General features: G+C 33.4%; 1 protein-coding gene across 1 annotated transcript; it reads left to right on the top strand.

Annotated features, from left to right (window-relative positions):
- The first annotated feature begins 667 nt into the window (after positions 1-667).
- LOC113694099 (protein FATTY ACID EXPORT 1, chloroplastic-like) lies at positions 668-8,245 on the top strand. Its single transcript, XM_072055487.1, has 6 exons — positions 668-1,213; positions 3,287-3,527; positions 4,478-4,645; positions 7,622-7,668; positions 7,757-7,797; positions 7,930-8,245. The coding sequence occupies exons 1-6, from the start codon at positions 1,112-1,114 to the stop codon at positions 8,021-8,023; spliced, it is 693 nt and encodes a 230-aa protein (XP_071911588.1). The 5' UTR covers positions 668-1,111; the 3' UTR covers positions 8,024-8,245.
- Positions 8,246-26,311: the final 18,066 nt, after the last annotated feature.

The following is a 26,311-nucleotide window of genomic DNA, read 5'->3' as shown; positions in this document are numbered from 1 at the left end:
TTATGTCAAAATTTATCTAGGTACAATTGCTCAATCTACCATAAGTCATGCACAAAATATTTTCATTAATAATGTTTAGGCATAACATACATTGAAAATTGTTTTTTTTTTAAGATGGTATACTAATTAAGACTTTTTTGTTTATAGAAATATGTATGTGAGATAAAAAAAAAAAAAATTTGTTGGAGAATGTATTTCAAGTTTTCTAAAATTTTTTGAAAAATTACTATCCAAACAATTGAATCGTTTTTATGAAAATCTAGTGACTAATTATAAACATTTTAGGGCATATATACATACAAAATATTATAAAGGGAGAGAAATGGAATTTTGTATAAAAATTATTTGTCACTTGTATTCTCTTGATCTCTCCTCCTCCTCCTATATCACCAAATTCATTCCCTTTCCCCTAATTCTCTTGAAAGAACGCATTTAAATTTAACTATTTACTTTTCAACAAAATTAATCCTAAGCATTATAACTACCAATATAACAATTATTATGTTCAAAAAAATTTAAGAATTTAAGGTTTTTTAGCAATGAAGAATTTATATAGAATGTCAAAAATATTAATATTAGTATTCATTTCTTTATTATTATAATCATGTACACATCAAGCGTGCAAAAAGCAATAGTAACTCGACTTTGACTGCTTGCATATCAGCTCAAGTTCAGAGCTGCTGGGCCTTTGGCCGGGTGGTCACCTTCAGTCTTGGTCTGTCTTGGTGGGGTGGGAGCTCAAAGTTCAACCCTTGCCTTTCGTGAATTGCCACTGTAACAGTTTAGATTGACTTTTTTCGATGAAGCATCTGTTCACATCGAGTCCTCTTTCCCTTCTCTTTAGATTAGATTAGATTAAATTATAAAAATTCGGCCGTGCCACCAAAAATAAAAAATTCAGCTCAAGTTCAGACTGTCAAAAAGCGACCACATTTTTTCAGCAGTTAGCAGCACCTTCCAGAATTCCAATTCAATTTACCCCCTTTTTGCTCTCAGGAAGAACTAAGATCCCACAGGCAAAAACCCAGAAGCCAAAAAAACAGGAAGGAATCAGGGGGAAAAAAGGAAGGAATCCGGGGGAAGGAAGGAAGGAAGGAAGGAAAGGTTAAGGATGGCATCGGTGGCGATCTCTCAGTTGCCAGCCTTCTCCTCCATTAGTCGGGGTCAGCAACTCAGCTTTCAAACCCGATCAAATCCCATCCTTCGGTCCAAGGCAAATTCACTAATTCCCTTTTCGTTCTTTTTGAATGAAATTTGTGTTTTTGCTTTCATACTTGAATTAAAAAACAAAAAAAGAAAAACCCAAATTTTTCCCCCTTCTGTATAATGGCTTCATTGTTAGAGTGGTAGACTGGTAGCCTTCTGGAGTGAATTTAAAGAAAAAAAATGAAATATTGCCAAAGCTCTGATTTTTACCTCCTGTTGAAGTGAGGATCATCATATATAGTTACTGGTAATTTGATTTCTTTGCAATTTTTTTGTGCTCCAATAGTGTTAATTCGTTTGACACCTTTTTTATTCTTGATTTCAAACAACGAAGGAACCAGGATTTCAATTTGGAGGGCGAAAATATACAAATTTAGAGGAGACGGACTTAATATCAATTTTATACTTGCAAATAGGGCTGGAAGACGAACCAAACTATTTGATTGTCTAATCATGCTTGGATTACTAAGAGCTCATTTGATCTCAAATCAAACATGAATAACATTTTGTATTTGGTGAAATTTCAAATCCTGCTCGAGATTGGCTTGATTAGCATAAATTTGGAATTTATATGTAAAAAAGTCAAATGAGCTCGACTCAAGCCTGGCTTGATAAAAGTTCATCTGAATTCCAGCTTGATGAATAAATAAGTCAAATTTGAAACAATTTGAAACTCTTTAAGATAGACAGACAAGCTTGAACACTAGAGTGTGTGGATTGATTAGCTTCATTTACACCAGAGTGTTTGAAACTTTTATGGGGCGAAAGTAAAATGTATAAAATATTTCTGCTGAATACCAAATTCTCAAGCTTGGGGGCAAGAACTTAAGATCAGAATAATTTCTTAACGTTAAGTTCATAATACAAATAAAACTTTTAATATAAGGGGGCAAATGAGTTTTTAAAAATTCTTAGCTGCCAGCCCCTCTCTGGTCTTGTCCCCGTTTTTGAAGTACATTGGTCAAATGGGAGAAATTTGCATGCCAGAACGGAGATAGTTGAAAAAAATGGTAGCTTTATGTCCCTTCCCTATGCTGGAGTAATAAATTTATACTGATTATTGGTAGGACATCATCATGAGTGGTTTGTATTCATTTTTCCATCTAGGAAGAAATTGACGATTTGCAGAAAATAGTTAGATGGTTTTGACATTATGGTTTATGTTGAGGTGAATACAGGCTGTGGGGATGGGGTGGCAACAACCAAAAGAATAACCCTTGAAACCCAAATGCTGGGCGGGCAATGGGATTAGACTCTGACAAGGGGTTACGGTTAAATTAGTGAATTTTTAATACAACCGTTTATTCACATTTGTGCTCCCAATGATTTTGGTTACTTTTATTTTGATTCAAGTAATATGATCAAAACCATGGAACATTTTCATCATATCAAGTACTTGAGAATTAAGATAAGATCTTGACCCGATTTTGCATCTGTGAATCCTTGGGGTTCTGCAGATAATCTTGCATGTGCATTGGACATTTCTATGATGATGACTGAATGCCTTGCTTACAATCTTATGAACATATTTTCCAACTTCTGGAACATGTGTTAAAACACTTTGAAAACCCTCAAGATAGGTGCACTAGGTATATTGCTCATCTAATGAAAACAAGCATGTGCAAGCATGTAAAGATTATTCCTTCGGAGGAATATTGACTAGTTGCCAAATATTTGTCATGCAACTATGCTTTGAGAAGGAGATTGTTCGTCAATCATGTGAACTTTACTGCTGTTCTCGTGCTTGTACTTTCTGAGTTACCGACTGCATTTAAGTACTTTTGTATCTCATGATGTATTATGGATCCTTGTGTTACATGATCATTTCTTTCTTTTTTTGTTATTTCTCATGGAGTTCCAGTCGCTTTCATGCTGCACTCACTGACTAATTGGTGTTAGTAAATTAGCATCATTTTTTGTAGCTTTGGATTTGGTGAATTTGTTTTGGAGGATCATGTTTCTTAAATACATACATGAAAGTCTTGGTTGAATGTTTGGCAGCAAAGGTGGATTGAAAATTCATTTTTCTTTTATGTGGCTGCTTGAAAATGATATCAATCTCAGATTTTCTGTAATTCAGATTCTAGTTGTTATGAGCAAAGATGAACGCGCCACAGACATTTCCAATTCAGGGATAAAGACAGCTCTAAGTTACACAGACGGTGCACCAAAATCTCATAATGGAAGGTCATTGATAGTAGATTCTACTGCTGAAGAACCTGTAGCTATTAAAGGGGAGAGCGAACCTGTAGAAGAACCTATTGCAACCCAACAAATAAGGGCAGCCAAGATTCATGATTTTTGTCTAGGAATTCCTTTTGGTAAGTTTTTATTCATGGTAAAGTGTCTTATTTTAATCAGTGTGTGTAAAAATTGAAAGAATGTCATGACAAAGTGCAAGTACTTTTTTGAGCTGTAACTAAGTTAAAGCATGTCAATTGGTCATGGCGCAGCTTCAGCTTGTTGCACAGATTGAAGCTTTAGCAAATATATCTCTTAATTCACCACAAATTGTAAGTACTAAGGGTTGCTTTTTCTCTCAATCATGTCAAGTATAAATAATAAAATTCCGCATGCTTGGTTCTCATAGAATGATGTCTACTAGAAATGTGCACATCTCATTCACTAACAAGGGGGATGTATTGCCATGTTTGAGAGAGAAAGCAGTTAGTGGATTAAACAAGAGTATATAAAACTGGAGAATGTAAAAGAAAGAATTTAATGGAAAAAACTAGGTCTTTCCATGTGGATAGCTAGGATTTTTCTCAACTTTAAATTGTTGAGTGTTGGTGTCAACCACATTTTGCCACAGATTGATGCAGTATTTGTCTTATCTTTTCAATGGTGAACTCCACCTGTTCTGATTTGTTTTGTCGATACATGTGATGTTCAAATTTGTATTAGGCAAGAGAATAGTTTCAATGAGCACATTTTTAGGTATCATAAGCTGAAAATTTGGTCTCAATTACAATGTCAAGTGCTCTTTGTGTGGTTCATAAGCTTATCTGCTTCTGCAAATGAATTTGAAGGGTAGATTTGTTCCTTATCTTGGTGCGGTAAGTTTCATAGTTTCTACTGCTAGTGTTCCGAACTGCTGTTTTAAATATAACAGACTGTTTTAACTAACATATTGACCTTGGTTAAATCCTGTTAATGATTCTTTGTAAAAGAAGGTTGTGTAGGTTCTTTGTACTTGTTTAATTATGAACTGGAGGTGTGAAATGCTTAAATCATTTAGGAGATGACGCTTATTGATAGTTTCTTTGATCAGGTGGACTTGTTTTATGTGGGGGCCTTGTTGGCTTCATTTTCTCCAGAAACCCTGCAACGTTTATAACTGGGGTGTTCTTTGGAGGTCCTCTGCTGGCCTTGAGCACTCTTAGTTTAACAGTCTGGAGAAAAGGGAAATCTAGCCTGCCCTTCATGCTAGGTCAAGCAGGTATTGCTTTTTGCCTATTAATGTCTTTAGAATGTTAGCGTTGTTGATATAAAATGTTAGCATTGTTGATATAAAATGGTTAGCTCATCTTTCTATTTGTAGTTTGCTTTTTCTCTTGAGAAAATATTGCAACTTTCTTCTACTTTTGACTTAACTTTTAGAAATGTTTACTGTCCTTTGTGTTCTAAACTGTTTTTGTGGTAAAAGGCTATCTGCCTTTGTTGATTTCTCTGTTGTTGGATGTTTCATTTTACATTATGTAGTGTCCATATTATGAAAAACTAAAACCCCCCATTCTTCCCAGCTGGTGCTTTAGCAGTTCAACTGTTTAAATTGCCACTCATGTTGTTGATAGGAAGCTGTTGGCTTATTGATTTCTCTGGAGCTTGCCATTTTTTCGTGATTTTTTGGAAAGTTGACTCTTACCACAATATCGTTGTGTAATGTACTAAATTAAGTGCTTACAACGAGTTGGACAATAATTAGATTTTTCTGAAGTGTGAAGCGTGCCTATAATGAAAGAAACTATTTTGATCTGCTGGAACTTGTTGTTGGCAATTTTGGGCTCTCTATTATGATTCATTTAGTTCAATTTTTGACTCTTGAAATCTGCCAATGTTGTGCTGGCCTTTTTTTTTTTTTTTTTAATTCCTTATTTTTCATTTTTTTGGGTATGTTTTTGTTTATTCCATTTCAAAATGAAAGGTATGTTGGCCATTGGCAGTAGCTGGACATGTTAATTCTTAAGAACCTTGGTACACGGTTATGGTTATATTTGGTTCTACTGTCTAAATCTAGCTTATAGGAAGAAATTGGGGTAGGAATCTCTAACAGTTAACTGAAGGTAATAGACTAAAATATCCATGTAATCAAAGAATCCTGATCTGAGTTAAATTAAGTAGTTCCTCTTTGAATCAAGGTGTATTAACAGCTTCCTTATGCTTGCAATATGTTTATTTGTTGAGAGCTGATTTATGAATTTATACAGAATTTCTGAATAGCTCATGTTCCTATATTCTAGTAAAATCCTAGACTTCTAGTAGTTTTTGGGCATAAATCATTTTTTCGTAAAAACTCCTGCTTCTTTTCTGCGTGGACTAGTTGCTTATGTTTTAAATTTTATTTTTCATCAAGAAAATTCTTAGTTATATGTATGGCGTATTCTCAAATCTTTTCACCGTGACCGCATGACTATATTAAATCAATTATTTTTCTTTTCCATGCAAATCTCTAAATTGTCTAACGATCAATTATTGTACTTATTCTTCTGAAATGGGATTTAATGAATTTTAAGTTTGAATGGTTAGTTTATTGTTTTCTTCTCAAGCTTGGGCATTTAAAAGCAAAGTACTGGCCTTTTAATCTTGAATTGATTTATTAGTGTCAATACAAATTTGATTCAAAGTACTGGCCTTTTAATCTTTAATCGGTTTATTAATTATTAGTGTCAATTCAAAAATGATTTTACAGTGGCATGTAAATTTATTCAAATGTAACTTATTTTTTACTTCAACAAACTAAGATGCGCTGAACTTTTGTTGCAATTTGTTATTTTAAGTCTCTATCAGTATAGAATTGGTATAACAAATTTTGAGAATAAATTTATTTTATTTAGATTCTAAAATAATGTACAATTATCGTGCAAATTTGACAAAAGCATATTCTGCTATAGTGAAGAGTTCAGAATCATGTCTATCTACTATAGTCAAGTTGAATACAAAAAAATGATGTTTAGTTCCTTATCATGAATGAAATTTTTTATTTTGGGTATGCCTAGAGGATTTGCAGTTAGTAAGAATGAGTTGAAAAATTTATTGTAAGTGGGAAAGAAGGGTTCTTGTGCATTTTGCCCTTCTAAAAATAAAAATAGAGTATATTTGGGAACCATACAATCTTTTCAGTCAAAAATGTTAAAAAGCTGGCAGTGGGCATAAGATCCTGCACAGATTTTATGTTTGGTCAGCTTGTCGGATGTTATGAAACCCAGCATTTCCTTAATAGGTTTTTGTAAGTTATTGATGGAATAATGTGAGCTTTACAGGTTGTTTCTTGTGCTACTTGTGTAGTAAAATGAAAGACATGCTTATTGGTTGTTAGGGAACTTAATGCCACAGCCGAGAAAAGGGAAAGCCAGACAGATCTTTGTATTTGCGGTGCTAATGCTGTTGATGGTCTTATCTTGTAGATGATATATCATATAACCGGACTATTTACAGTTACTCTATCATGAACAAATGCATCATTTTAGCAAAATATTTAGTTTGTAATAGAACACAAATTGTAGATAGTGTTATGGCAATTAGGTTGGCATTGAATACTTCCTCCTTTTCAGTCTTTCACAGGACTTGTGGACAGTAATACAATTATTCTTATTTGGCAACACTGATCTGTGCTTTGATCTTCATTATCAAGGTTTCTTCAATATTTGCCTCCCATTTCTGACTTCATACAACATAGTGAAGCTTGCATCAGCTTATTTCTGGCATGAATTTTTTATCCTTGGTCATAAAGTTTCTTACTTTCTATCCCTGACAGAGTGTCTTTTTCTCAAAGTTTGCCTTATGCATTAGAATTCTGAACATTATTTTGCAGTGGCTGACTTTTAAAAAGAGATAGCTTGTAACAGTTGTGGAATTCTAAAGCTACCTCCTTTATGTGCATGCATTCATATGAGGCAACTTGATGTCTGGTCATTACCTCTGAGCCACGATGTATTTTAGAATGGCTGATAACAGTCAAGTGTTAACAGCTGCTTGTCAAAATTCAAGCCAAAAAGTTGATTTTTTCCTATTTTTAGAAGAAGCAGTTTGCTCTAACTTGCGCACAACCCAAAAGATGCTAGTCCCCCTGGCCCCAACGTGCACGCGCGCGTGCTATTGATACTGTGTTTGGAGGATGTGAAGCATTTTTTTTTCTTGTCTAGTTTGAAATTGCTTTATCTATACTTTAATTCTTTCATTGGTTTATGCATCGCAGTGCTTGCTGCAGTCCTCATATGGAAGAACACTCAGACATACTCATTGGTATTATAAAAACTTTTTAGTTTGTTATTCATTTGTTGCATTCGTTAATTTGGACTTCAACGTAAAATGCTGCTGCTGTTTGATACAGACACAAAAGCTATTTCCCTCCGGCTTTTATGCTGCAATTAGGTACGACGATGAATCCCTTTTCTTCCAAATGTTAGCTATTCTTTGAACAGCCTTTTTATTAATCAATGGTGCTGCTACATCAACTTTGCTACTTCTGGTGATTGTGGTTATTTTGCTCTTCATTTGCTACAGTGCTGCAATGTTGTGCTTCTACGCCTATGTGATGATTTCTGGTGGCAACCCACCACCAAAGAAGAAGAAGTTGTCTGCTGCTGTCCAGTCATGATAAGAAGATTCCCAGAAGGTCAAATTGATTCTTAATTTCGTTTTGAACATTTTTGTCTAGTGCTTCGTATGTGAGGTTGGATTTATAAGCGAAGGCTAGGCTTTATATATAGCAATACAACCAACTAAATAATTGGATAGATTGGATTACTTGTAGAATTGCTGTTGGCTTTGTGAATGTATGATAGTGTAAGTTAAAGTAAAATAAACAGTTTACTTGCTATGTTTTTTTTGTGCTATCTCATTATAATATCGTCTTCACATTATCTAGGTATGTGCTTGTGATTTTGGGAACTTCTTGCTCAAAACAAGTATTGTTTCTACCAGCTCTTGGGCTCAAGAATGAAATTCAAATCAGTGTTTATTTATGGTTTGGTTGGTTTTTTGGTTTTTGAGAAGGAAGAGAGGGGGGGGGGGGGGGGCGTTTGGGGGGATCGCGGTTGTGTGATGGAGTAAGACGTGTTTTTGAGCAAAAATGTCAACATAGATGAGCGAACGGGGGGGTTGGTTTTTAAGGTATAAACTAAGAAATAACATCTTAGTCAATATTATTAAAAAAAAAAATTAACTTACTTTTCATTCGTCAATTTTTTCCTTTCATAGAGAGGTAGATTACAAACCAATCAGAAATATCTCTTGCCAAAATTTTAACTGAAAAATACTTGTTAACAAATCTCCTAAACAATCTCGACAAAGTTTTGAAAATTCTAACAAATTTTCTAATAATTAGATTTATTCAACAATTATTTTATTTATTCTAATGCTAGAAAACCTAGAAAAATTTGCAACAAAGCAGCTCGAGGGGACCGTCTTAGTTGGGCCGAGATGTTCATGTTTGATTGAGCTAGTTCGTCCTTGGGTCGCTCTCCCGTTTACATGTCTTAGTTAGTCCTTAAGCTGGGAAAAATGAAGAAAAATTTGGTGCAAATTCATGAACCGCCTTACATGTTTGGCACTAGCATCCTCAATTTAGGCTGCATTTGATAAAACTATAGTTTGATAAAACTTAATATTGGGAGCAAGTTTTGTCTAAAAAATTTAATGTCACTTAATTAATTCATATGTTTAATTTTTGGTTATCAAACGGTCTGAATATGTTAAGATCTGAAACTATTAAATTTAAGTGCTGAATTGGGTTATCAAACAGAATCTTAATCCCATACGTCTCATAAAAATTTCAGGTCCCTGTAGTTTCCGTTTATCCTGTTTTGTCTCTTGTGTTTACGTATCACTAATTTAATCACTTTTTGATCTATAAAATTGTTATTTTGGGACAACTAACAGCATAATTAAATTGCAAATTATTGAACCGTAGGGGGCCAAAATGTGCCAAAGTAAAAAATGAGGGACTAAAGTAGAACATGCACAGAAGGTTAATAAAGCTAAACATAGGGTCAAAAGTGAAACTATTTTAAGAAATCCAAATCTCCACCACCACCCCACCTATAATTCCTCAATTATCTTCAAGAAACAAGGGGCTCCAACTCTCCTGAATTATAAAGTGCTTAACAAATTATAAATATTACATTTACCATTATAAACCTGTTGTACAATATGTAAATTTTATAACACTATCACTTAAATCTGATAAGTGTGTCAAAACGATGTGCATCTATTATCAGAATTAATTAAGGGTAAATTTTAGTTCAAAATTTAGGTGGTGTTTTGGATTGGAGTTTTCTACTAAATGATTTTTATGTTTTTCGTAAATATATTTTTTAATCACCGTCTTATCTCACGTGTATCAAATTATTATAATATATTTTTTTATAAAAATTCTAAAAAATAGCAATCCAAAAACAAAATTTTACCCTCAATTGTTTGGAATGGTTCCACCTGCAGTCCTTGCTACCCCTCGGCATCTTTGAAGACAGCTACCTACTTTCTTGATGAGGAAAGTCAAGTGCTACATAAGCTTCCAATTCCTTTTGCTCTCTAGTCTTCATTACTCTTCTGACAAAACAACAACAGAGGGTGTCAAGTATAAACCAAGAATCCCAATATTATGCTTCCAAGTGGCAAAATTCCAAGCACAGCTTGAAGCCCCCCCTCCAAAGCTCATCTTGTCAGATGTTTGCCTCCAATTTGCTGTCAGACCTGACTCAATCGCATGGCCCATAACATGTTCTCCACCAACTAACTTCAACCAAATTCTAGTCCTCTCAGACCTTTTGGGATTTCCTTTCACGTTTCAAACTTCACAAACTACCATACTAATTATACAGTTTTTGTTAGTTATACAGCTACAAGAAGGCCAGTGGTGGTGCTGTTTGATTGAACCCCAAGATTGGTTCTCTCCTCAACTTTCAAGATGTCTACTCATGTTTGCCATTAGAAAGAATTCCCCTTCTCCATTCCTTCTTTGTAGACACCGTCTTGGTTGAAGAAAAAATGAACAAAAAATCTTTTTGCAGGCAACTGATAACAGTGGTCTTGATTCAATGCACTGGGCAAGATTTAGTGACTTCTTGTTGAGTGTATTAAAGGTGCATCAAGCGTCAAATGCACCAAGAATAGCCCCTTCAAATTTGCTTCTGGATGCATAAAGGCAGCAAAAATCACATGAGATCAACTTCGAGTACCAAGTGAAATGTGTCCATTGAAAAGATGGAAAAAAAAGTACTTACAAATTAGGTGTGCAACTTTTTTGACATAACGTGAATCATATGCATTGTCATTGCATACGTAAATATTGGTCAATGGTTCTTATTTCAGATTTTCAGCCTATCAGTATCAAGAAGAGAAAATATAGTTCATAGAAATCACTCAAAAATATAAACTTCCATGTAGAAAGAAGCATATACCGATGCTTTATCCATCTGATATTCAAAATTTAGCAAATTGAATAAACAAAATACAAACAACTCAAATATATTTATAAAACACACAATAAAACAGAAACCTACGTATACATCATGCAACTTCTTTAATAATGCACCTCCAACTTTTCAGTCTACTCTATGCACCTTTGGTAGAGCACATGAGAATGGCTCTACCAGGCACCAAAATTTGTTAGTATTTCAAGACCTTTTGTTTTTAGTCATGATTGAGAAAATCTGGAATGAGTAAAAACATATGTTTTTAACAACCCAAAAAAATGTTTTTAAGAACCAGAATACGATATTCTACACGTATGGTATATGACTATCTCCTGCCTTTTTTAAATATTCCTATATTTGTATTTATCCCATAATCATCTCATAATACTTTCTTAATCGTTTTTTGTAATTGAACCGTTCAGAACCAGTACTAGACAAAAGGGTTCAATACCACTTTGCCTAAGTGGTTAGAACTTTGATGTTTATAGATGATGAAGCAGTATTCTGTCTTATATTACTGTTGAGGAATTAAAGATAATTGGAAAGTATCCAACGATGAGTAAAAAGTAAGGGATTTTGAGTCTTTCAAGTGTAAACTAGCAATTTTGTTCTCTTCCAAAAAGAAGCAAGCAAATTGAAAGAAGTGACATTGAGGTAATCAATTGTATTATACTAGCAAAGTCCATTGTTTTTCATTCATTATTTGCCAGTTAGAGCAACAATAATTGAATGAGAAAATTATTTTAGATCACTGACAATGTACTTTGAAGCTACTTGCCAATTTGGGATTGTACTTAGCCAAAGAATTTTCATTAGATGGATCCTCCAAAATGAATAGCTAAGTTGGCATTTTGAGTGATTGCTCCATGCATCGACATTAGGCTACCTGCAGGAAATAGAAGAGAATAGAAATTAATATTGAACTACTTAAAATGATAAAACCATTCAATAAATTAATAAAAACCAAAAAAGAAATCTTTTGTTCTCAATTATTAAGCACAATGCAGAATGTCTTCTTCTGCATGCAGAGCTTCACATTTGGGTTCCCCCACTTGCATGTAAAAGGTCCTCTAAATTCCTTTAGTAGGAGTAGCATGATTTTGCAATATTGAAGCATCAAAACTGATTACAGCTTTTAGTTTGCATACATATCATTCAAGTCTCAAGAACTGTTCCGACAAGAATCATTGAACCTAAACCTATCTAAGGTATCTAGGCTAAGGAAAAAGATTGCAAATATTATATGAAGTGAAGCACATGGTCGTCTTTGCATTTCTTCAGATATTGATGTGGAAAGACAACGACTACTCATCAGCAGATCTACACATCTATGCGTGTGCGTGTGTGCGTTTATGGGAGATTGGCCACCGAAAGTCCTGAAACAACGACTTGTTGAGGCAAGGGTTCTTTCAAGCGTGCCCTTGAAAAAGCCATTTTCTGAGGACACCTTTTCCTGAACTATGAATCAGCATAGGCTTATCTTGTTCATACCTTTAGATACTAACTTCATGATCTCTCTCTGTGTGTGTGCGTGTGTGTATATATATATATATATATACACATGATTGACACATTAAAAAGGGTTTGATAAATAGCTTGATTGCGTTCATCTGTTAACTAACTTATAATGAGTTGAGTGGTTCAAAATCTTATTAATATGATGTCTAGCTATAATTCTTTGACAAATTGATATGGGGTATTTTGTCGACTTTTAACACCTCCTCTTACACGGGACTTGATATTGGACAAGAGACTGAATGAATTAATTGACATGAGCTTGAGGTATGGTAAATAAAACCCTAGAACATTCGATCCGGGATATTTCATCTTGTGCGTATCTTAAGATATTAACTTCACGATTGATAGCTAGATAAAAAGATACCGAAAATGAGTCTTTTTGCTTTTTGGAGAATTTGTGTAGTTTAGGCATTAGTGTACCTTAGCTAGCTGGAGATGAGACATTTGATGCTTGATTGCTTAAATGTATTTATTCATCTATTATTATTATTATTATTATTATTATATATTTTATTATTTGATCTGATCCATGAAATTCACATGTTTCAAAATGACTGAAGGACATTGCTGCTAGAAAGTTGGTTTGTTAGGTACATATTGACTACTATCTTTGCATAGTCAGATCAAGCGGTTCAATTATTCTATGTTTGGTGCTGTTGGTTGTATTCTTGTTGCTTTTAGAAATTACAATAGTTAAAGCGGAAATAAAATATGAAATCTGATGCTAGATATATATAACGCAAGTGCGGTGCAACCCTGCAAGAATTAAAGCTTGGAATCAATATTTGTGTAATTTTTGTAGTAAATATGAAAGTTTGGTGTTTGTTTACTTTCATGAAAACTCTGGAATTCATTATTGTGTCTGTTCCGGATTGTGTATTAATTCTAAAAACGAATGATATAGATCACATAATGATTTTCAATCTTTCATTGCAACAAAAACAGACTAAAAACATGAAAATAAGATAAGCATGGGACATTTCAACTGGTTTAATACGAGACTGATTAATACATGCACAAGAAATGTATACTTAGGTTCTGTTTGATAAAACTGAATCTGAATTCTGAAATCTGAATACTAAAATAATTAATTTGCTGAATTTTAATCACTGAAAAGAAATATATAAATGTCTGAATTTTAATGCTAAACCTATTTATACTGTTTGATAAACATTTATAACCGAATGCTTAATAAGTCAAATTTGACAATTTTGCCCTTATATGTTTTCATCCAAAAAAGAAATAGAACCTATAAATTAATTATTTTAAAATTATTGTTAGGTATGTAAATGACAATATTTATTTTTTAATCAAATTAATATAAAAGATGAAATATATTATATAAGGAGTATGACGAAGATGTGAAAGTCATTAAAAAAGGAGAAAAGAGAAATAGAAAACCCTTAGATAGAGAATATCAGGTTGTTTAATTAGATAAGAATTTTGAACATAATTAACAAACAAGGGTAGATTTGGTAGATAAGATAAGGTAGTTGAAGTAATTCTATTAATTCTTATTAGAATTAAGCATTCAGTTAGGATTCTTGTGCTGAAAAAATACATACAATTTCAGCAGATGGATTTTCATTTATCAAACACTCAAAACATCTGAATGTCTGAAAAAGTTTAGTTTCAGCACTTTTTAATGTTATCAAACAAACCCTTAATTGTATCGAAGTAAAAATTGACTCCTTCATTAGAATTGCAATTCATGAAGCAACATCAACTGCATCAAAAATCAATTGGAAATGGTGTTGAATATTATGTTCCTGATTCATATTCTAAGGGTCACACTCAAATTGCCAAATTAGCTATTCTTTTTGGAGGACCAATTTAGTGAAAGATTGTTTGGCAGAAAGTAACCCCAATTTGGCAATTAACTTTTGACTACATTGTATTTGATGTAACTCTCATTTCTGGCTGCATCAATTATTCCTCATTAGTTCCATTTAAGTAATGCTAGCATAAAACTTTTTTCCTCATTCTATTATTGCTATAACTGACAAACAAATGAAGAAAAAAAATCTGCTAGTATAAGATAATTGATTACCACAATGTTACTTTTAATTTGCTCCACCCCCAAAACAATCCACAAATATAATTTGCTTCTGATTGTTAGAAAATAAAAATGATAGTTTATAACTCAAATATTCAAAAACGCCTTACTTTACTCATCATTGATATTCCTAATTATTTTTCTTCTCTAAAATGGTAATTAATATAAGACATAATGCTTCATCATATATAAACAACTAAATTCTAACCACTTAGGTACAGTGGTGTTGAACCCTCGTATAGGGCTGGTTTCCAAAAAGGCTTGTTTTACTCATTCCAGATTTTCTCCATCTTCACTAAAACCAGAAGTCTTGGAAAAAAAAAACAAAAAGTTTTGTGAATGGCTCTACAAAAGGTGTATAAATTAGACTGAAGAGTTGGAGGTAGACATTAAAGAACTTGCATGATATCTACGTATGAAAAAAAAAAAAAAAGAGTTTTCTGCATCTACACAAGTTTCTGTTTTTAATTTGGGTTTTAACACATAAATGTGAGTTTTTTTTATTTGTTTATTCAATTTGACAAATTTAATCGGCTTCTTGAATCTTAGATGGCTATAGTATAACCTTGCTTCTATGGAATTTTAATATTTTTAAATAATTTTTATGAACTATTATTTTCTTTTGAAGATACTCAGATTCATATGTAACACAAAAGACTCCACCAAAGTTCTATTTCATAAAAGTACTATTACTTGACAATATATACGCATTAGCCCTCTTGATCATATGATTTTCCAAAGCCAAAAAAAGCAGTTAAGATCATCTCATGCAAGAACTTACTTTCTGATCTGGTTATCTTTACTTTGATAAATGTATCTTCGAAAATGGAATACAGAAACATGCGTATGGAGAAACTAGTCATCTGAGAAATATTTCTCTGGGTAATTAATCAAAACCATCACATATATATAAGTAAATGTTGAGTTTCGCTTTTATGTCCAAAGACATCTCCTATTCTTAGGCTCTTCAAGACTATATGTAAGCATGTAGACAGACCAGGAAAAAAGAAAAAGAAAAGAAATCAACCCATTTATATATTGTTCATATGTACATTATTTTCTTTTTGAGCATATATAATATCCTGAGGAATTCACAAGTAAATTTAGGATGTCATCAGAGGTTTTTTTATTTAAAAAAAAAAAAAAAGTTCTGCAATACACATTTTTCAGCATGACTCATGCTGTGGAACTTGTGTTATTACCTCATTCATTCAAGTTCTGTGCCTAAATCTTTTTTTCTCAAATGACAGGATATAAAGCCTGCATGCTTTTAAGGTTGGTGCAGTGGTCAAGACACATGATGTTCTATGTCATGACAAGTCATGTCCTCATAGGGAATAGACTATTCCAAATAGATTTGCAGAAGTTTTGACAAATTTTGATAGCCCATCATCTAACAACTTCCTTGCTTTCCCTTCTGAAACATTCAATCCACTTCCTGATTGTAAAATGCAAGTTTTAGTTCTTCAAAAAAAAAAAAAAAAAATTGCAAGTTTTAGTACTAGCTACTTAGGCATGTTAATCAGATACTGTTCTAGTGAAAATACTCAAAGAAAATGTCAAGTTCGTAGGGTCCGTTTGTTTCGGGTGAAAATGTTTTCCAGGAAAATATTTTCTTAATTTCTCGTGTTTGGTTGCACAAAAGTTACTGAAAATATTTTCCTATGTAAAATATTTTCACTCATCTTATGGAAAACAACTTCCCTTCCAAACTTACTGAAGTTGTTTTCCGAAATGCATGCATCCCGCCTGTAACATGTTCCAAACTTACTGAAAACATCTTGTAGTATGTTCTTTTTTTTTTTTAATGTAAACAGGAGGATTCGAACCTAAGATCTCTTCCTTACACTCCCTCCCCCCTACCACCCAACCCAACCCAACCCTCCCCCTAGTATATTCAAAATAAAAAAAAACCTCATCCTACTCATCCTATGCTAGTAATTAATTATGTATAATAGGGACATTCTTTTTCTAGAGAAACTTTCAGCAGTGAGAGTGCAAGATATATGTCATAATAAGCATTGCATGTGATTGATATTTGACACTAAATGGCCAGCAATTTGTTTATTGCTTAAGGAGATATTTTTTTATTCATATATACATTTCTCCAAGATTTTTTAAAGTTAAACAATGAGATAAATTTTCTTATTTTGCATGGGAAGAAGTATGTAGTTATAATGTGTATAAAGTTAAGATAGAGATAAAAGTGAAAATATTTCAAAAGTTAAACAAACACCAGAAAAATAAAGTAAAAAAAATATTTTCAATAAGCTAACCAAACACCTGAAAATGATGAAAGGGAAATGATTTTCATGGAAAATTACTTCCACGGAAAATATTTTCCTAAGGAAAATATTTTACTTCCAACCAAACAGACCCGTAATGTTCTCAATATTGATGCAAAGTCACAAAATCACATAAAATTATTGGACTTAGCCAACCCCTAAGGCATTCATTTGATGCCCATCTCAAAACATATATACATGAATATCACTCGGATTGAGAATAGTGATACAGCTATATATGACTTTTTAAACGCAACTACCGAACTTCAACCTGAAACCATAGATATAATGTAATTTTCAAGAAGTGTAAGAAATGATAATAGGATGCTCAAATTGGGAGCGATTAGAGTTTGCATTTTGTGTTATTACTAGAATATAATTGCGTGCTTAAAAATCACTGGCTGCAAAATGATTTTAAATGTGCAGTACAAACTTGCTAGTTTCAGCTTGTAGAAGGATATGTGGAAGAACTTCTCGTCATCCTTCAATGAAATGATTGCAGTTTTTACTTGAAAAAATATAGCGCTTATGATATTCTCTTTCACTATCTTGATGCCTTCTCCAATTGTTTGCACAAAAACAACGATTTGGAAAGGGAAAACGTAAAATCAAAGAAGGGTAAAGTGCATCAATGGGGCACCAATAATTTATCTAGGGGAACTTCTGTCATTTCTCAGAAACTCTCTAATGCAAATTTGAAGTGACAAAATAAAAGAAGTGCAGTTGGTAAAATGAAACTTTAGATAGCATGTGAGCAAGATTTCTGAGAAATACCAAAAATACTTCAAAGCTGAGCGTAATTGTGTATCTCAAGTGCAACAACCTCCGCAAGAGATAAAGAAGGTAAAATAAAGAAAAATGTCAAAACGATATATATTTAGAAGTTAAATCTGTGAAGTATTACAATAAAAGATAATTTCAGTCCACAAAATCAAGTTTTGAAATATTTTGACAACCATGCATGGGTGATTGACAAGATATCTTTTTTAGTAGTGAAATAAGAACTCGAACTTGAGCCTTTTACTTACGCTCCTTCCTCCCCCTTCCCGATACCATCCAACCATTTTTTCCTCCCCTTTCCCCCCGCCTCACCCCAAAAAAAAAAAGAAAAAAAATGTCAATTCACATGCCCTTTGGATTTTTTATTTTTATTTTTGGAAAATTCACCAATCCTTTGAGATGAGAACTGAAAGGATTGTGTGCAAAAGTCACCACCAAACTTTGCACATTTGAGCAGAAAAAATGGAACCTCAATCATGCCCTAAAATCACTAAGTGGATGAGGAACGATCTGCCTATCTAGCCTGGTGTAGAGTACTTATCGTTTCTCTTGACTTTAAAACCAAATTCTTGCAACAAAAAAGCCAGCAACTAGCACATGGGCTATGAGCCTATGACAACGAAACTCACTTACACTCCCAAAATGCATAGTTCCCCTTTCAAGTTAACACACTTTTTCTAGGGCTTAATGATCATTTGTTCAAATCTCTGTCTTTCCTTTCTTGATCAATTTGCTGATCATTCATTGGTGGCTGTTCAAGTGAGCCATCTGTGAGAAGGATTCAGACTATGTGCATATATACCTAAATTGGGTAGCATAATTGGACAAAACAAGTTTGTGTTTCTACCTAGCTCCAAAAATGGTTTTGGCCCTCTTTTGATATGGACTCTTTATCAGCTCCGCAGTACCACTAACCTTGTTGATTTGACTCCAAAACCAAAAAGGTAACACGAAGAAAGGAGATTATTGATGAACTTAGCATGTGGACTTGACCAAATTTTTTATCCATAATTCAAGTCTGTCATGTATATTACCAACTGTACATTTTCTTTTTTTCTTTTTTTTTTTTAAAAAGGAAAGCTAATTTTCTGCAATTCAATTTTGATACCTCGACAACATTACATCAAAATAACTCGTTACCTAACATTGTAAGAAAAAAAAATCTAAGTATTTTATCCCAATTCAGTTCATATCTATCTTTTTTGTCATGCTTATATGCTACTTTCTCCATTTTGCATATTAGTAGTCACCACCAGACTAAAAATTATACTTTATACGTGCATTTTGCACCATGAATTATCCTTCATTTGCATCTAATCCCATCAAAATGTATTCTAATTACATGCATGTAGTGATCAGTAGCTTGCACCAGCCCCAGTTTTGCTGGAGTTTATCTATAATGCTTGCAACATGAATTCGCTAATGCAAATTACATGCATGTATCCACTCATTGATCTCTGCATTGGTTTATCACAAATTTTGACCTATTGCAGCCATGTCGAACTAATAATGTCCAAAATCAGCCATTTTTGCCTCCAAATAGCGTTTGCAACAAACACTTAACTACAGCTGATATATATAATTTGTAGACAATAGGATTTGGGATTCTTTGTGATTTCATCCCTCACTATAATACCATTCCACGCCCCACTAGGCAACCATTACGTTAGCAAACATGTAATTTTCTGCTATATAAATCGTCTGGGATAGACTTTGTTTCTGCCAAATGACGCAGCCAACACTAGTTGCGTCCAAAGTCCTGAACCTCATTAGTGAATCGCAGTAAACGTGCTAGCTTGTTGCATCCATTATTCCATGCAGGAAATTGATCTGCAATTTGAGCTACTGTTATTCTTGTATAGTATTCTGTCCCAAAAGTGGAATTACATTTGGTATGCAGAAGAAGGCGTTGCATTCCATTAGCTTAAGATTTATCCAGACTGTCTAAAAGGCGTTGTTTTAATGTGGTCCTGGCTGCTTTTACCTTTTGCTTTTATGTATTCAATTTAACAAGAAGGAAAGATTATGGACAAGATTATGGACACGTTCAACAATTTGTTTACTTTTCAAAGTTTTCAAAAAGACACATAATTTCCTTCATGAATGTTAAAGAAAGTTAAAGCAGATGAGAACACAAGGCGCCAAACAATAATTTCAGAGGGTACATGCTAATCTTATTTTGATAATTAAGCAGTTAATTTTTCTTTAAAGCTAAAGTCACTTGGTCCCTAATGTTTACTTTAATCTAACATTCAACAAAATAACTAATATACCTTATTCATTCATTGATCCGCAATATGATTCTTCACTAATGCACCCAATAAGGCAAATGGTATTACCACACTTGAAAAATTTTAATGCCACAGAAATTCTAGTATTAGCTGTGACATATACCCTTCAGTCAACCTTCATCATCTTAAAGTAAAATTGATCACTTTTGAGAGTAGTTAAGCAAGTTTGCTATGACATTAAAATTTTTAAGCTTCTTTCAAGTAGACAAAGAAACCATTCTCTTTTAATAGTCTTCAAATGACTGAAATCTTACATGACAGATTAATGAATGTGATATACCTTTATAACTAACAATTTCTGGCGTTATAGTTAGGAGCTGGGCACTTGTCAATTCAGTCGTAATGTCTACTAGTATATATGTTTCAAATTGTAAGCAAGCCAACCAATACAACGTTGACAAACAAGGAGGAAGCAGCATAAAATGTTGACAACATGAGCACTCTTTCATAGGTACATGCAAAAAGAGGTCCCTCATACTAGTATTTGGCTATGGACAAATGGACATGATTGAAGTAGAATGTAAGTATGTTGGGGAACAAGATAAGAATATCAATTCCTACCTTTTATAATTTCTGGTTTAGCCTCATTTGCCTGTTCCCTACTTGCTTTCTATTCCTTTAATTCTTCGGGGTTGAAAACAAAAAATAATCCATGTAAAGTTCAAAAGCCCCAAGAAAATCAATGCTATGTGGTCATGGTGTGGCTATTTTTGCCTGACAATTTGGACCCATATGCATAAATTTCTCCTCGTGATTGGTTGGAATTCAAAGTTCATTAAACCTGCGAATGTCACAAAAGATACTCAGATAATGTGGCCCTCAATTTGTTAATGATACTTAATTCATCGATGTTTAATTGCTTGACCTAACTCACTCAGTCCTGTACTCTTTGTTTCCTTTTGCCCTCAGACAAATACTAATGGCTTGAGCTACCTGTCATCACCTCCTTTTTAATGCCTCTTCACCTCCAACAGGCCAAGCAAAAGTCTGCAATTTATGTGTTGTCAGAAATAAAAACAAGTGTTCAATTAAGTTGATCAAATGTATTTGGCCTGTCCCCTTGCAATTTGAATTGCAATAGAGGATGATAATCTCTCCGTCTCATTGAAAGTGCCATACTTTTCATTTTGGGATGTCTCACAATATTTGTAATCTTACCAAAATCAAAGTTACTTTTGATCATTTTTCGAATATTATCTCCACTTTTATTTAGATTTCATACTAAATTTAAATTTGAAAATTGAATTTTTAAGGATAATTTTGGAAATAAATCCACTAACATTACCGTCAAACCCTTATTTTTTTAAAAAAAATTGAAATTCTGAAATGCGGTAAACAATTTGGGATCGAGGGAGTAATACATTTTGGCATTCACCATTGGCAAGGAGATATGTGGCATTGCATTGCGTAGGGAGAAAAGAACGGGACACCGATACAGTCACCAACTTTTAATATCATTATGGGCTTAAGCACCTTTAACTCGCAACTGATCATTTTCTATACCAAATTTATCCTCATCCGTAGGCTCACCACCCACAATCCATCATAGTGAAATTTACCCGTCCCTTTTCAAATAAACCTTGTTTCTTGCACCCCTTGCAAGTTTTCTTTCTTTTAAGTTGGCTTTTCTTCCTGCAATTAGAATACGGTTCCTTTTTGTAATTTTTTTGAGGTATTGTTTGGATTACAGCTTTGTAATAAAAATTTTTACTTTTTTTATGAACATATTTTTCAATCACCTTTTTATCTTATATACATTAAATCATTACAGTATATTTTTTTCATAAGAATAAATAACAAATTGCATTTTCCTCCATATTTCTCGATAATTTCTCATACCAGAAGGGAAAAAAAAAGAAAGAAAACCAATTGTTATTAATAAGAAATGAAGAAGGAAGCCAAAGATGGGGTAAGTTTGGTATGAAGAAAATGATGGCTTTAGGGTAAGATAGGGTGTATACATAGCGTGTGTGCAGAGCTGTTAAACGAACCGAGCTGTTCGGTAGCTCGGTTCGTTTCGGCTCGTTCGTGTTCGTGAAAGGCTCGTTCGAAATTTTAAACGAACCGAGTTCGAACGAATTTTTTTGTTCGATTAATAATCGAGCGAACACGAGCATGTTCGCGAGTTTTAACGAACATTCGCGAACATGCTAAACGAACGTTCGCGAACACGAACATGTTCGCGAGTTTTAACGAACGTTCGCGAACATAGACATAATTATCATTTAACAAATTTTAGGGTTAATTTTATGGCTGGACTTTTATATTTAGAGGGCAAATTTCTTTGTTTTATTTGTTATTTTTATGTTAATGTTAGTTATATAGTTAATGAATAATAGAATTTAGTCACTTAGTGCTTTAATTATTTTTTAGAATGATTAATAATTTGCATGGCATATTTAAGGCATAAAATAATTTGGATTCGAGCATTACGAACATGTTTGCGAACAGCTCGTTTATGTTAAACGAGCCGAACTCGAACTCGAACTCGAATACGAATTTTACTTAACGAACCGAACACGAACACAGGTTTGGAGTTCGAAAATTAACGAACGAACACGAACGTTGTTCGAATTGCTTAACGAACAGAGCTCAAACATGAGATACTCGGTTCGATTCGGTTCGTTTACAGCTCTACGTGTGTGTATTAGTATTACTTGAAACTCGATTAAGTTCAATATATATGCTTTTGAAACTCGCATATATATATAGATTTGTCTTAATTAAGTTCAAACTCAATTAATATGATAGAAGTTAAGCTTAAATATTGACCGATCGAGCAAACTCAAAAGTAACTCGATTTTGCTGGAGTGGTTTGCACCCCTAGCTAGCTTTTTTGTAAGCAGACAACATAGTTAGTGTGCATGTCGACATAGCTTACAAAGTAGCTATCTAAGGCAAAATCAAACATCCATTAGTACTGCACAAAAGATAATATAAATGACAAGTACTAATGGGGCTCATGTTTCCTCTTTGTACACTTATGCGACACCAGTACATCTTCATTGAGAGGCAATCCAAGAAGATCTTTTTAGTGTTTTTTGCTATTTGATTTTTGTTAGCTCGGTCCAATATGCAATGAGCTAAAAGCCACAAAGTTAGAATAAAATTCTTTTATTAATAATATTAATGATCTCTGTGTGGAATAACAACAACTGGGCAGGCTTTATTCCCAACTCAAATAATGAGACGAGTGAATTTGGGTGCAATTGAAGATACCAAATATTGAGGTGCACAAGAGGAGAGACCTTTTAGCCCTTTTCTCTGCTTTTTTTAATCATACAATGTGATGCATGCAAATGAGAAGATTGGTCGTGATTACTTGAAAGTGCTCAAATAGGGAATTTTGTAGATATTGAAGATCCAAATATGGAAAGTAAGCCTGCCCATGAGATAGTTCAGCCACAATTTAACGTTCAAAAACACAATTGTTGCAATTCAGAAGCAAATTGCCTCTCTTATGATAATGCTCTTTCAATAGGGTTTTTACAAGTGGCACTCAGCTTTGCACCATATATACCAAATCCAAAAAGATAAGAGCATATTGGTCAAGCTAGCGTATATATTTTACAGTGTACAAATTAATTGTTCTTTTTTAGCTTTGAGGACATTTTAGGTGAAGCATTTTACCTAGTGTACGTGAAGATCAAGATAATACAAGAGAAAATTGTGGGGATAATCTTTAATTGCCCAAAATATGTAGATATACATATCTCTATTTCAAACAAGAAAATAAATAATCAACACATTTGATCTATCTCATTTTAAAATATCCTTGAGATTTATGCATACGATTATGTGCACGTACTATTAGTTCTTCTCTTCTGTTTGAAACCTGAGGAACATAGACCTTGATTGTATAAGTTTCTTTAGAGATTTCTATGTAACCTTTTGTTTCATGTCTTTTACTAGTTCTTGGATTTATTAATTACAACACTTGTCTCATTATCTCGTGGTATTTTTTTTTTTTTTTTTTTTTACTTAACACGAAACAAAATTAACCCTACTAAGTGACAGGGAAAAGTTTGATTAACATTGAGTGATAGAAGATTTCGTTCCCCAAAAGCTGTAGAAAATTCGTAGCCACGAATGAGTGCTTTGTTTGCTGTTCCATGACCGGAAGAAAAGGTTATAATTTCCAATCTAAGGCTAGCTAGTTGGCTAAAAAGTCGTCATGTTTGAGATATAAAAATGGTCATTAACATTCAGTATATAATTAAGCAGATTGGATCCTGTCGTTGCATATTGCTGCAATGAACAACAGCCAATCAAGCCTAGCTGCTAGCTACTTGATAGGGTGACCTTTTTTATCGTGGTCACACAATGATGTGAGCTGATCAAAATGGACAACCAAGGCACAAGGACAAGAAAGATTTTGGAATTTCATAGGTTGGTACTTTTATCGGATAGTATGTGTTTGACTAGAAGATTATTTGGAAGACTGTTTGAAGTGATACTGTGATTTTTTTTTTAATGACGGAATGCATGCGAGATAAAACGTGATTAGAATACCGTTTAAGCCTTCTTTTTGACAACCATTTTTTTTACGTTACCCGCGCTCTATACTCGTGTTCTAAGTTACGCCTGTTAATTAAGCAAGATGCATTTCGATTGGAAAGCATATTTATGATATAATTAAATAATTTTTTTAAAAAATAACATGACATGATATCCAAACAAATAATAAACAATGAAAAATGTAAAACATAGGAATTGAATTTAACATGCTATAATGGTCAAATTAATGGTAACAATGGCAATTTCTCATCATTAATTATTAACCATGAACAACACCTCAACATTAATTAATTAATTAATTACTTGACATGCTTCCACGATTGTATTTTTTAGTTTCCGTCTCTGACTCCTTCAAGATTGTTTGCTTTGAAGCATGATTCATCGAAAATTGAATATTTATTTTTGGAGATAAAGAATTAGCTTAAAAGTTGATGAACCGGCCGCTTCTACATGTAATTCATTTGACTTTCATTGCTAATATTATAGTATTCCTTTCCTCTGTACTATATATATTATTTACTAAAGAAGAAAACAATTACGTTTTTAATTCACCAATACTTTAAGTGAAAGTCTACAATCTGATACTGTTCCCAATCTTCATCCCTTAGACCAAAGAGTGGCACCCCTATTCCCCGTCAGATCACCTCTTCTTTTCTCCGCAGTGGATTCAATCATGCAAAAAAAAGTCCCTATTCATTGGTACCATTTCAGGAAGTTAAGATGATGACACCTAGATACAGGGCAAAAGGACTGTCCCTGGACAGTTCACAGCCAAGATTTGATTAAAAAAATTGTACGGTCCAGATTTTATATTGTATCTCGATTTTAACAATATGTGTGGAACCCACAAAATTTTGTTCTAACAACGCCGTGTGCAAAATACACATAATTGCTAGGAACGGTTCCTACCCGTGGTCCATGATACCTTGTTAATTGGCATCAACAACCTTTCTTTTTTTTTCTTCTTTTTTTTTTATCTTCACATTGCCTGCTAAGCTACACATTTTCCCCAGGCAAAAGTAAGATGTCAAATTGTAGGAAGTAGTCTAACATTTAGAGGGCTTTCTTCAAAGACTTTGTTCAATGCTTTTTTCAGTTCACGTGTTAACTTGCATAAAGATGCTTTTTCTTCATACTATCATAGATAAGGTGAATATATTACTATCTCAACAACAAGGTATATAAAAAAGCAACCAAAAAGAATCTAGGTTGAGGGTAGACTTCAAGAAGTTGGTCCCTTTGTACAAGTTTGATATATTGATATCTATACATGTGAATATTTACAAAAAAAAAAAATATTATAATCAAGATGGCTTGCAAATAACTACATTGAGAATTAATTAGAAGTCCTTTATACTGCATATTAATTTGTGGAGGATTTGTTCTGAAATTTGACGAGTAAAGACTTTTAGCTTTTGATGGTTCGATGTTGTTTGGCTATGATCAATAGAAATGTGACCAAGAGGGTATATCCTTGTACCATATATACATCTTTAAATCTTCATTTACTCCATTTTTGTTGAGTAGCAGGGTCTATGAAAAGGGGAAGATCTTAGGGCAATTATTGCCCACGGTTACTAGAAAGTCGACACCATACCTTGCCTGCCGCACATGCATGCTCCTCTTTCTGAAGACCAAAGGGAGTACGTGATAATCAGAACTCATGAGAAAGAAAGTCCCCTCCTTTCTGTTTGCATTTCATAAATTTTGTTTCTAATGAATTATGGATGCACACCAATTATATATGGTAGTAAAAAGCAGATTGCCTCTGTGTAAAACACTTCTTGAGCTATCATGTCATAGCAAAAGCAGAATGGTCCTTCAATAAAAATTTTCGGACCAAATTGGTCCCTATACGGCAGTGCAACCAAGAGAATACAAATCTTATCACCACTTTTGTGCAACTATTTCTTGAACACTTCGCCACATAGGGATCAATTTGGCTCAAAAATTTTTATTGGAGGACCATTCTATCCAATTTCTTAAGCTAGAGAGCTCAATGTGAATTAGTAAAATAGTTCA

Source organism: Coffea arabica, chromosome 6e, assembly GCF_036785885.1.
Source record: "Coffea arabica cultivar ET-39 chromosome 6e, Coffea Arabica ET-39 HiFi, whole genome shotgun sequence".
NCBI lineage: Eukaryota > Viridiplantae > Streptophyta > Magnoliopsida > Gentianales > Rubiaceae > Coffea > Coffea arabica.
Note: the sequence above shows the minus strand (reverse complement) of the source record. Positions and strands in the feature narration are given on the sequence as shown.

Excerpts from the sequence above, each read along its gene's own strand:
- LOC113694099 (XM_072055487.1), top strand. The coding sequence starts at position 1,112 with ATGGCATCGGTGGCGATCTCTCAGTTGCCAGCCTTCTCCTCCATTAGT. Across the intron at positions 1,214-3,286 it reads ATCCCATCCTTCGGTCCAAG|ATTCTAGTTGTTATGAGCAA; the intron begins GCAAATTCACTA and ends TCTGTAATTCAG. Across the intron at positions 3,528-4,477 it reads TTGTCTAGGAATTCCTTTTG|GTGGACTTGTTTTATGTGGG; the intron begins GTAAGTTTTTAT and ends TTCTTTGATCAG.